A 12,937-nucleotide genomic window follows, 5' to 3' on the forward strand; every position below is an offset into this window, starting at 1 on the left:
AGAAAAACGTTCCCATCTTAACATGAACCAGTTGGATAAGCTGCTCCGAGGTCTTGGGGGAATCTAGGTTTTAATACTTGTTCCAGTTGGTGGGATGGAGAGGGAGCCCTCACAAAGTTCCAGAAGGAGCAAGACTCTTTTTCTTGATGGCATTGTCTTTCACAGAGCATGTGTTACAAGCTCTGAGGAGGATACCTCTCGTCAGAGGAGAGCTCTTGCTTCTTTGTAGACAGGCTCAAAAAGAGAAAAAGGAAAAGGTCTGCCAAAGGCCTGACCTGGCAGCATCTGTCGCTTGTCCTTACTTAATCCAACAGGCAAGGCGCTCAGAGCAGGGATGATTGGAAGGGTCCCAGGCCCCTCACATCGATAAGCCTGCATCGGGCTGGGGCTGATCTTGGAGTGCCCACTGCCCAGTCACGCAAGTTGTACCTTCTCACTCTGCCTCTCTGTCTGTTTACCTCTGATAATTCTCTTTGGATCCCCTCCCACCCCACCCCTACCAGGAAGGCCCAGGAAGAGATGATCTCAGAACTCAGGCAGCAGAAATTTTACCTGGAGACGCAGGCCGGAAAGCTGGAGGCCCAGAACCGAAAGCTGGAAGAGCAACTGGAGAAGATCAGCCACCAAGATCACAGTGACAAGAGTCGGCTGCTGGAGCTGGAAACAAGGCTGAGGGAGGTGAGGAGGAGGGTCGGTCCCTGGAGTGGTTTTGGGGGTGGGAGGAGGAGCCAGTTCAGGAGCCAGCCAGCTTTCAAAGGTAAGCCAGCATACAGCAGAGGCCTTGCACATGGTGACTAAGCATTGAGTCTGGGCCATGTGGTTTCGGGTTCGAATTCACTTCTACTTATTACCAGTTCAGAAAATAGCATTGTATGTATACAGATGCATACTTACACACGCTACAGCGTGCCTGAGGCAGTCGGAGGACAACTTTTGGGAGTTTGGTTTTCTCCTACCCTTTAGGCTCTGGGGAATCAAACTTGGGTTGTTCAGGCCTGGCTGCAAGCCCTTTAACCTGTTGAGCCCTCTTGCTGGCCCCATCGTTTTCTGTTCATAACTAATATGCCCATGCTTCCACCTCCTCATCTGTGAAGTGTCAGCGGTGACGTTCCTCCCTCTTAAGGCTATGTGGGGGGCCGTGTAGGTTGATGCATCTGTCCAACAGTGGCTGAGCAGTCAGCTCCCCCTTCAGCAGGACTTAATGAGGACCATGAGGTGTACAGTACAGGCAGGGGCTGCTTACAGGCCTACGGCTGGGGCAGAGGTGTCCTAACGACGGGAGATGAAAGGACAGCCAGGCTTCTGTTTGCCTGATACAGGGAAACTGGGCCGAGCTACGCTTTACGGAGAACACAGCAAGGCTTGGGGACAGTTCCATCAAAGCCAGGAAGTTAGATGCAGCTGCCCATTGTGGATTTGTTAAGGACCTACTGTGTGCCAATTAGTAGCCAGGGTATAATGTGCTAATGTGAGATGAGTGTTCCTGACCTTGGGTGTGCATCCAGCTAACTGACCCCAAACTAGCAAGACTGGAAAGCCATTCCTGCAAGTCAGACACCCAGGCAGGTGTGGGGATAGTGCCTCGTGCAGGGAAGACACGCATATTTATGATGGGGTTTGTGGAAGAGTGTACTTTCTTTCTTAAGGAAGAGACTGCGGTCGAGAAGGTGTCCTCACAGCTACAGATGCGGGCTCCAAAGATAACATAATCCTGCTTCCAGGGCCTTCCAAGGTCTGGATCTCTTCCGTAGCATCACACAGAGCGTCTTATAATGTCTTCCCAGGCATCAGCTTTTTATTGCAAGTTCTCTGAGACAGAGACAGCCCTGGCTCAGCCTTCTGAGGGGTACCGTAGGCGTGAGCCACAGAGCATGGTTTAATTGCTTTTTAAAAATGGAATTTGGAAGGTGGATTTGTAGTTAGGTGTTTTTGTTTGTTTGTTTGTTTGTTTTTGTTTTTTGTTTTGCTTTTCGAGACAGGGTTTCTCTGTATAGCCCTGGCTGTTCTGGTGTCCTGGAACTCACTCTGTAGACCAGGCTGGCCTCGATCTCAGAAATCCGCCTGCCTCTGCCTCCCAAGTGCTGGCATTAAAGGCGTGTTCCACCATGCCAGGCTGTGTAGTTTCCTTCCTCCCTCCCTTCCTCCCTCCCTTCCTCCCTCCCTCCCTTCCTCCCTCCCTTCCTCCCTCCCTTCCTCCCTCCCTCCCTTCTCTTGATTTTTAGACAAGCGCTTTGCATGACTGAGACCCTCCTTGGAGTGTGGGAATTGGTCTCCCTTGAATCCTCCACTTTATACTTCATTCTTCCCAGAAAAGTCAGCCTTAGGCCTGTCAGTGCAAATAACCCAGACAGACGCTCTCAGCCTGGGCACAGCAGCAGCTGTCTTTGTCTTTCCTTCCCAGATCTGTCTGTCTGTCTGTCTGTCTGTCTGTCTGTCTACTGAGCCTGCGCTGTGCGGTGGCTCACCTGGGAAGCAGTTCACCACTTTCCCCCACCCCCAGGATGGTAGGAGAAACTTAAAATGTTTCATAAGAGGCTCTGTCTTCTCCCTGGGAGTTTTGGAGTTTAGCTCTAAATAGAACAAGGCCAGTCGGTCTTCTCTGGGAGGCATGCTGGTACTGAGATTCGGGGCAGAGGCCTCAACCTCAAGTCTTCTCTGCCTTAAAGGGCCCTGAGCTTTCTCCTTCGCCTCTGTGTGTAGTGGTAGCTCTTTCTATGGCCCCCTGGGCTTCTGAGCGCTTGTTAAGTGCCCAGCTCTCAGCTGCCTGATTTCCCTTGACTCCCTCTCACCCGTGCCTCCTGGTTTTGCCGAAGGACATCTGGGGAAATTTGGGGCTTGCTGGTAGAGTCCCAGCCTGCTCTGACAGCTGGCATTTTAATGAGACAAACAGTAAGACTTTATGTTTGCAAACACGAACTCCCACCATACTTCCTGGGTTCGAGCGCCAACCCTGCCATCTTTTTATTTTGTATTTTTTTTAAAGCTGTGTAACATTTGCATAATTGCCTGATCTCTCCAGAGTGCAGTCTGCTTATCTGTTATCTGTAGAGTGGAGGTAATGGTGACACCTTGTTCTTCAAGTTCTTGGGGAGCTCTTTTGAGTGACCCTGGTACCATTAATAGTGTCTTCTGCAGTCACACCATCTTGGTTACTGTCACTTTAGGATCTTGGGACTTCTCCTTTGTTGGAATTAATACAGCAAGTTAGCACATTAGCGATGAATCTCCTACCTTTTCCTTATAGGGTCTCTTCTCTTCCGCTGGTGTGCTGGAGTCACTGACCTCGCTCCCTGGGAGATGCCCACCTGGCAGCCACTTAACTCTCTTCTGTTCCTTGTTCCCTGCCCCCAATCAAATTAGTTGATTGTTGTTGGTGTTGATCACAGGTGTTGTTGGTGAAATCTTTTGCAGTTCCTTCTTCTCTTGGCTCTGGTGAGCTGGGACTTGGATGTCACCTTCTCTGAAGTTCCTTCTTTGCTGGGTCACCACCCCACCCCCATCCCGCTGTTGTCAACTCTTGTAGATTTCCTGTGAGGACAGCAAACGTCCCTTACTCATTTGGCATGGTCCTGGAATGGCTTCATCCCTGCTCAGTCGAACCTGACCAGGGCCTTGTGCATGCTAGGTTCACGCAGGATCCTGTCAATTCTCACTTTTTATGATTTTTTTTAATGTTTATGTGTTTGTATGTGTACCATGCATTTGCAGTACCTGCAGAGGCCAGAAGAGGGCGTTAGATCTCCTGGAACTAAAACCTCTTGCTTTGCCCTTCTGTGTAAGTCCATCCCACTGAGCTTGCTCTGCCTGCCCTGGTACCTCAGCCTGTGGTGTCCCCAGAGAAGCTTGGTGCGATTTGTCTTGGTCTGTACCTCCTGGGGCCGGTGGAGGAGGATGTCAGATCCCGGGGAGCTGGACTTACAGGTGGTGCTGAGCTGCCCCTGATGTGGGAGCTAGGAATCGAGTTCGAGTCCTCTGCAGGAGTCAGCCACTGCGCCTCTGTTGTTTCTACAGCAGCCTTCCATGTCCCCACCCGACCAACCGTCACACTTGACTGCAGATAGCAACTTTCCTCTTGCTCCTCAACTCGAAGGCACAGCCTGTCTTTCCTCTCCGTATCCTCCTCGACACAGAAATAGCTCATTAAATTTTCCTTAAGCAAATGCATAAAACATCAAGTAGAAGGATGGTTGTTCGGGCAGATGGAAGAAGGGTGCTTACCTCAAAACATGACATTATTGCAGGCTACCTAACAGGAATAAGTCAGCATGAGAACGTCTAGAAGAAATAGCATCCAACCTATTGTGGCATTTGTGTTCCAACTGTGAAGGTGTCTTTGTCACTAATAGATGTTATTTCTGTCCGTTTACCTTTAAATGTTCTACTCATCTGGGGGACTCATTAGGTTTCATCCGAGACTCCCTTGTCTGCCTTGCCTTGCCTCCCTTTGGAAGCCTTCCTAAGCGTCTGGATAAGGGATGGTCAGTAGGGCTTGGGCTCTAGGACTCTGCTCACTGCTACCCAAACCTGTAGCTGCCCAAATGCCTTCGGAAGAGAGGGAAACCTTTGCATAGAGCCTCTGTGCGTCTCGTGTGTGCTACAGGCCACAGAGGACACCACTACTATGCGGTTGTTCTCTAAGAAGCTATGCTGGTAGAGTGGTAGTGGGGCAAGCCTTTAGTCCCAGTCCTTGGGAGGCCGATCTCTGTGAGTTCAAGGCCAGCCCAGTCTGCATAGCAAGTTCCAGGATACTGACCTGTGTAGGGGAAGAAGACATTTCTGTGTGTGTGTAGGCCAACACAGACACAGTCTCTCTCCAGTCTCTCTCTGAATATTCTCAGTCTGTAGTTGAATGAACCCATGGGAGAGCTCACTCTACATCCTGCTGTATCTCTCAGAGCTATCGATTTCTGAGAAGCCCGAAGGTGGCCCCCTCTGCCCAGGCTTAGCTGTTGGATCCAAGACCAGGTCAAAGCTGCAGGCTTTGCGGCAGGCTGTGTCTTCACAGCCTCTCTCTCTACAGTCTCCTGAGCATGTCAACCCCTCCGCAGGTCAGCCTGGAGCACGAGGAGCAGAAGCTGGAGCTGAAGCGGCAGCTCACGGAGCTGCAGCTGTCCCTGCAGGAGCGCGAGTCCCAGCTGACGGCCCTGCAGGCCGCCCGGGCAGCGCTGGAGAGCCAGCTCCGCCAGGCGAAGACAGAGCTGGAGGAGACAACCGCGGAAGCGGAGGAGGAGATCCAGGCGCTCACGGTGAGTCTGCAGGCATCTCCGGGAGCTTCAGGAGGTCTTAGCCAGGATGAGAGTAGGCGCCAGGTGTCTTTGTTTACTCTTAGAGATGTCAGGAGAAAGGGGAAGAAGATGATTCCTGGGTGCGGATGGTGGGTGGGAAAATAGCTTGTGTAGAGAGACTTCTCCTTTGTTGGCGTTAATACACGAGCTCATCCAGGAAGATCCTCCCCCCTGTGCACTTGAAAAATTCCTCCTGTGTTTATCTGTTGGTCCTCTTTTTAAAACGATCATTGTCACACGTGAGGTTCATTTTGGCTAGAGTCTATGTACTTGGGTCTTCTACTTTGGTAGATAATAATCAGAATCAAAATTAATAATTTCTGTCCCCAGTCATCTACTTCCAAGAGCCTATTCCTGGGTCTTTTTTTTCTTCTTTTTTTCCTTTTTTTGCTTTGTTCCTGCTTGGTCTCATTTGTATTACTGTTTCTTTCAAGGTGTATTTCTGCTTTATGCTTTTATCTTATTTTACTTTATTTTGCTGATGTTTTGAGTTGTGTAGTCCTGAGTGGTCTTGAACTTATAATCCCCCTGGTCTGTTTCAGAGTTGCTGTGATCCCAGGTGTATACTCCCATGCTGCCTAGGTTTCTCTCTGTTTCCCACTTTGGTTTATTTTTATTCAGTAGTTAAGTGTGAATCTACGCTATGTGAGTGCAGTACCTGCGGAGGCCAAAAGAGGGTGCCAGAGTCCCTGGAGCTGAAGTTGTAGGATACTGTGAGCCAGCAGACACACAAGGTGTTGGAACCAACTTTGGGGCCTCCAGAACTTAGTTATCTGGAATTGCAGGACACAGTCCTCACCCATGAGCCATCTCTCCAGCCTCGATCACGTTTCTTATGTTTCTGGTATGATGACGGTGGGAAAAACTCTCCCGAAGGAGAGATATCCTCTCCAAAAGCAGTCTTATCAAAGTTGCGGTTTCTGAGAGACAAGCTCACCGAGCGGGGAGAGAGCCCTCCTGCGGTTGTACATGGGAAGCCAGCACTGGTCTCACACCTCCATTCTTCCTGGAAGACTTTTTTGGCCACCCCCACCACCAGCGACCATTCTACAGGGACCACTCCAGGGTGACAGGCAGAGCTCCCAGACAGAGGCTTTCCTGGGGAACGCCAGTCATCAGCTTCCAGAGCAAGATGCGCCTGCTGAGTTGACCAGGATGCTCTGGGTGGGTGATCCTGACATCGCCCACTTCAGGACCGTCTGCTCAGAGGACACCACCCCTGAGGGCCGGAGAGCCAGCTCCATGCTTAAGAGCACTTGCTTCTATTCAGAAGGCCTGCGGTTTTGTTCCCAGCACGCATATTGGCTAACCTCCAGTTCCAGGGGATCTGATGCCCTCTTCTGAGCTTCCAGAGGCACTGCAATCCCCTCCCTGCCACCTCCCCCTTCCCCAACACACACACACACACACACACACACACACACACACACACACACGTAAAGGTAAAATAAATCTTTAAGGAGAGCAAGCAAGCCCCGTTAGAAGGCTTTTGGAAGGCTGCATGGTGGGCACAGACTCTGAAAGTGGAATGAGCTCTGGTGGCTATATTAGACATGCCCACACATTTCTCATAGTAACACACTGTTCCTGCCAAGCAGATGGGCTCAGTCATGCCTGCTGGTCAGGGTGCCCTTTCCTGTGGGCAGGGCACAATGCAGCTGATTTATTCAGTGATTTTTTTTTTTTAAATGGATATCTTATCAATTCCAACCCCACTTGGACGCTCGCCCCACCTACACCAGCTAGTCAGTCAGTCTTTCTGCGTCTCTCAGAGTAGAGTTTCTTTCTCGGTCTTTAGCATGGGCTCTTTATGACTTAGCTTGTTTGGAAGGTGTGTGTGTGTTTGTATCTTTAAACTAGTTTTTTCCTTACACGTTGCCGCCTGTTCTTGGATTTAGGAAATCCCATCATTTAAACAAGATTGAGAATGTGATGTTTTAGGGACAGGCTCTCGTGGAGACCAGTGAAGGCCACAGTGGTTTGCATGACAGTGGTGATGGAGCACCTCCTGTAAGAAGCCCTGGACGTCCTTGGTTTTCTGGGACTTCCGCCAAGCGTGGATATTGATCAAGCCCTAAAGTTCTATCATCTCTCCGAGAACACTCATTATGAAGCCACGTGTCCACAATATCTGGTTTGTGGCGGGGGTGTGGGGGATAGCAGTGCCGTCTCTCTGTTTATGCTCTGCTTTGAGAACGGATTGAACGCAGTTTGTCAAGACAGAAAGCCGGACACATTGAGATCGAAGAGGAAAACAGAAAGTAGGTGCATGGAAGACAAAATGAACAGGGCAAGGAAGGACGGAAATGGCCTTGGAGGAATGTGTGCCAACAGGAGAACCACTATTATTAAACGCATTGTGTCATCTCCTTTCCCCCTGCGTGAACATCCAAGCTCCGAAGCGAGCAGACAGACATCGGCAAGTTGATCCGTGGGTGACGAGCACTTGCCGTGTGCCTAACACTGTGACTCTTAGCCCTCTCCCCCCCTAGGGAATCAGCTCATGATTCCCTTTTCTTGGCAGTGCCCAAAGATGAGGCATGGATCTCACTGCTCTGCAGGGACCGGGAGAGCAGGCAGCGGCCATGCATCTTCCCGTGCCCGTTTGGACGGAGGAGGACATAAAATAGAGCGTGCGTCACTGCCGTTTATCTGTGGGAAATGAGTCCCTTAAATCCTGCCCCGTTGCTGGGTGGAGGGTGCCGTGTCTACTGGCTGCCTGAAGCCTCGCACGGCAGCCAGTCACGACTTAATTTAGTTGGATGAGATCACTGCCTCCAAGAATCTTCACAAAGAAACAAAACAAAAGCCTTCACTTGCTTGTTCTAAAAACTCAGGCTCTCTCGCTCTTGCACATGATGGTCCAAGGAGCATAGGCTGTGCTCAAACTCAGGGGAGAAGCCGAGCGGGCCAGAATGGCAGGCACCCCAGCCTGAGAGGGCCTGAGGCCACACAGAAGACCCCTGCTTGATAAAGACAGACAACGGCAGAGATGCGGTGGGCCAGGCAGCTGTTGGCAGACATGTCTTCCACTCCTGTTCTAGGGAAGTGCCCCACCCCCAAATACCTGTCCATTCCGAGGCCCCCTCACCTTTTTTTCTCCTCCTCCTCCCCATCCTCCTTCTCCCCCCCCCCCTCCTCCTCCCTGTCCTCCTCCCCATCTTCCCACTCCTCCTCAACAGGGTCTCAGACCTGGTTCTGGGCATCACAGGGCTGCCAAGTCAAAATCTTGGTTGACTTGGGACATGGTCATATCTAGGTTATCATTGCTCAATTCAGAGAGGCCATTGCCTCCCAGGTTGGGAGCAGAGCACTTTACCTGGTGCGGCCTCCACCCCGGGAAAAATCTGATGGCACTCAGTTACTTCACAGTCCTCCACTGAAAGAGGTTGGCAGGAGCCTCTGTGCCTGCTCGGTCCCCCATTCTCAGTTACCCATCCTGTTGATGGGTTTTGCACTGAGATTGATGGAGATTGAGCCGACACAGGCACCTGCTGCAGGGTTAAACTTCAGCAGAGCCACGCTACTGAATTTTCTATCTGCGTTCCATCCAGAGGATGGCGCTGTCCCTTCCCGCGAGGTGTTCCCTGAGAGAAGTGACGAGCACCTGAGAGTGCCAGCAAGGCTTTGCAGGTGGCTCCATGGTCCTGACCCCATTTGGTCGAGAGACTTAGCTGAACAGTGAGGAGCCAAAAGCTCGGGGCACTGATGAAAAGTTCCTCCTCCCCGTGCAGCGGGATTCCTGAGCCCAAGCCGCGTCTTTGATTTGTTGGAGCCATTAACCAAGCAGGCTCTCACCCCTTCACACAAACTTCAAGCCTTGTATTTAATTAGTCAGCTGTTGGCCAAATAGCCAAGACGTGAACTTGGGGCATGAAAGTGCAGAAAGGATGGAGGCCCACAGGCCGAGGGTCCTGGAAGGCGGGCCACCCGAGCACTTCTGTCCTGTCCTCGGCCTTGTGGCCCTACAATGTTTCATCTGGGCTGCTCTTAACTTCAGTTGGCCCGCCCTCAGGGCCACGTTCTCTTGACTCCTACCATAGGTTTATGGTGGCTTCAAAGTTCTTGTCAACATAAATACTGTGCTAAGTAACTTCCACAACACCTTCCACTGTAGATCCCGTCCCAATAACTTTGCTCCCACTTACTGAGCACGTGAAGACAGCCAGAGAGGGTCGCTGGCCGTTGGGCCAGGCGGGCTGTGGTCTGCTCAGCTCAGCTTGTGTCAGTCCCTCCCAGCCTCTAGCTCTGGGCTTCCCAAACGGGCCCGGGGCCCCTGTACGGTCCTGAGGTTTGGATCTTTTCAGAGCAGTTTCGTCTGGTTGGCATATCTCACTCTGCTAACATCTTCACTTTCCAGGGCCCTGATACATTTAGAGCATAGACATTCCTGTAGCACCAGTACTTAATTAGCACCCAGTGGTTTCACTGGTCGGATCCAAACCTTGGCTTGGGTACATCACTTATTTAGCACCCAGTGGTTTTACTGGTCGGATCCAAATCTTGGCTTAGGTACATCACCGTACCTGGACGGACGCTGTGTGGTTCCCTTTTCTCAGCTTAAAGGAAACATAACTCAAACCATTTTCTTTTCAGTTTAAAAAAAAAGATTTATTACTTTTTATTTTATGTGTATGGGTCTGCATGTCTGTCTGGACTATGTGTGTGCAGTACCGAAGGAAGCCATAAGGGGGAGCTAAATCACCTGAAAGTAGAGTTACAGATGGCTGCTTGCTGCCCTTTGGTGCTGGGAACCAGATTCAGGTCCCCTACAAGATTAAATGCTCTTAACTGCTGAGTACTCTCCCGCCCCCTCTCTCTCTCTCCCTCCTTCCCTCCCTGGCCCCTCTTACCTGTTCCTTTCTGGGATTAGCTGGGTGGTTGTTAGAGCTGATAGTGACCCCCACAGCCACAAGGGATCAGTTTCCTGTTTTGTGGTCATTGCTCCCACCACACTGTCAGCGGCCCCGCACATTCTGCCCCAGAGGGAGCTGGCACCTGATATGTCCAAGTGATCCAGAGGCCCCATCATGGTGAGTTTCATGGGACTGAATCACCCAGGACTTCTAAGATTTCAGATTCCGGTGGGGCAGGTAGATGAGGTTTTAATGGTATAGAGTTATTGGAGTCTTTGCTGTTAATAAGAAAGTATAACACAGCCAGGCAATGGTGGCACACACCTTTAATCCCAGCACTTGGGAGGCAGAGGCAGGTGGATTTCTGAGTTTGAGGCCAGCCTGGTCTACAAAGTGAGTTCCAGGACAGCCAGGGCTACACAGAGAAACCCTGTCTCGAAAAACCAAAAAAAAAAAAAAAGAAAGAAAGAAAGAAAGAAAGCAAAGGCGGAGGGGGAGGGTAGGGGCGGGACCCATGGTCCATTTCAAGGTCACGACTTTAGGGACCTTCTCACTAGACCCACAGCAACTCCCAGTAGTGGGTCTATATGTGGAAAACATCAAGACATAAGTGTCTGTCTGTCATCGTCCTGCCTGAAGGACTCCTATATAGTGCTGATCTGCAGGGGATACGTCCCCATCACCCTATGCATGCCGTTGGCAGCCATCATTTCCTCCTTGCCTGGAAGAGATGCTTTTGCTAAAGAACGCTAGGCAAACTGATTTTTGTTGCCTTTGTTTTCTGTCACATGGTTTAAAATGTTGCTGTGTTGTCCTCAGGCCCAACCCTCCCACAGCATCATCTGAGGACCTGACCCTCTTGTCACTCTGGACTGTGCCACTTGGAATTTTTGTTTTTGTCAACCTGACCCAAGCCAGGGTCACCTGGGAGGAGGGAGCTGCAAACTAGAAAATGTTCCCATCAGGCTGGCCTGTGGGCAAGCCTGTGTGTGCAGCAACTTGATAACTGACTAATGAGGGAGGGCCCAGCCCACTGTGGGTGGTGCCATCCTCTCGGCAGGTGGGCCTGGTTGTATGAGAAAGCATGCTGGCCAACTGAGCTTTGGGGAGCAAGGCTGCTTCAATTTCTGCCTCCAGTTTCCTACCCTGCTTGAGTTCCTGCCCTAGCTTCCCTTTATAAAGCAAACAAACCCTCTCTTCTATCATAGTCATAGAAACTCTGCCCAGGGCCGTCTCTGACTGGGGAGTCTAGTACAGCAACTGCAGACCAGAGAAACCACTCCACCCGTGTCTGGCTTGGTGGACCAGTGAATTTATTAGGGTTACTTGTAGGGACGTGGGCAGCTTATGGGCAACCACACCATCACGTTTCCTCCTTTCGGCCATCTCTTACTGCTGTGCGTTGTCAGGGGAGCCTGTCCCTTTCTCCTGCTCCGTGAGTGAGGCCCCGGACTGGTACAGAGAGTTGCCCAGGTCCAGGGTGGTGATAGCCACGCCCAACCTAGAGGACGGCCACCTGGCACTTAGCCTGCTGGTCTTTCTTCGGCTTGTTTGATGAGTTTCTTATTGCTGGTTTTAAGTGGTTGGATGGTGACGTGCTAAAAAATAACTATCTCTGTGTTTCTTAGGCTGGGGTTCCCTGAAGGTTTTGGACCTGTGGGTTCATAGCTTGTAGCAACTGTGGACATTTGTGTCCAGTTCTTCTCGAAGCATTTTCTCCAGCTCACTCCTGAACTCCCTCAGAGGCTCCAGTTAATTTGGATTCTGATTTCAGCTGTCATTCTCCCTCTCTCCCTCTCCTCCTCTCTCTGGTTGGTTCTTAAAGGGTTGTCATTGTTGTTTTGGTTTGGTTTGGTTGGTTGTCTCTTGTGTTTTATCTTGGATAGTTGCTAGTGCCTTCAGTGCTGTGCACTAATCCCCTGTGTGCCTCTCACTATTATAAATGTCTAGGGAGATGGACACATTAGAGAGAACATCATAGTTCTCATTTCTTGAGTTGCCTGATAGACTTTTATAGAGAATAAGGTTTTCTTTTTTAAGAAAAGGGCTTCTTTGGGCTCTGCCTGAGTCTAGATGGTTCTCTGTGCTCTTACAGCTAAGCAAATAGTACTATAGGCCACAGCCCCTCTGGCCCAGCATCCCCAGGGTATCCCTGGTTTCTCTCCTCCCATACCTTTCCCCATGCTGTGTCCCATGTGCTCACCTCTGGTCTCTGCCGCCATTCTGTGCCCAAGCACCATCAGCTCCTTCCTGACCGGCAGCCCCGCCCCTCCTCCCTGCTCCTCCTCCCTGCTCCTTGGTGCCTTTCAGTCTGGACCTATATGATCCCTACAACATCTCCCAACTCTTAAAACATCTGTGGGAGCACAGCCTTCCTTCCCAGCTGTTTCCAGTGAGCCTCAGATGCCTTCCTAGACATTAAGATTTTGGTGTCTGTCCGCTCCTCTGTCTCTGCCATGATCTGGTGTCTGTCTGTCTCCCCACTTTCTGTCACGACCTGGTGTCTGTCTGTCTCCCTTCCTCTCTGTCATGACCTGGTGTCTGTCTGTCTCTCCTCCTCTCTGTCATGACCTGGTGACCTAGACTATTTCTCCCTTTTCTTGTTCTGTTGTTTCAAGCACTGACCACAGCACAGAAGAAAAGGACATGCAAGAGGGAAATAGAGTCATTTTTGAGGTTGATTTTTTTCCAGAACCTCTCACCTATATCTGAATTAGCAGATGTTCAAGACCCTTGTATGCAGCAGCCCAAACCCTGTGCATGTTCTCTTCCAAATGCTGTGAAGAGAGGCTGCTG

The 12,937-nt window shown here is 50.8% G+C and overlaps 1 protein-coding gene across 34 annotated transcripts in view; it reads left to right on the plus strand.

Moving 5' to 3' along the window:
- Positions 1-12,937, plus strand: part of Cit (citron) — a 163,730-nt gene that overhangs the window by 102,180 nt on the left and 48,613 nt on the right. For all 34 annotated transcript variants that reach the window (XM_006530131.2, XM_030254099.1, XM_006530146.3 and 31 more), the window contains 2 exons: positions 504-678; positions 5,049-5,246. In XM_006530131.2, coding sequence (XP_006530194.1) covers positions 504-678; positions 5,049-5,246 — 373 coding nt within the window. The remainder of the gene's footprint in view (positions 1-503; positions 679-5,048; positions 5,247-12,937) is intronic.

The sequence above is a fragment of the Mus musculus genome, chromosome 5 (genome assembly GCF_000001635.26).
Source record: "Mus musculus strain C57BL/6J chromosome 5, GRCm38.p6 C57BL/6J".
In the NCBI taxonomy this organism is placed as follows: domain Eukaryota; kingdom Metazoa; phylum Chordata; class Mammalia; order Rodentia; family Muridae; genus Mus; species Mus musculus.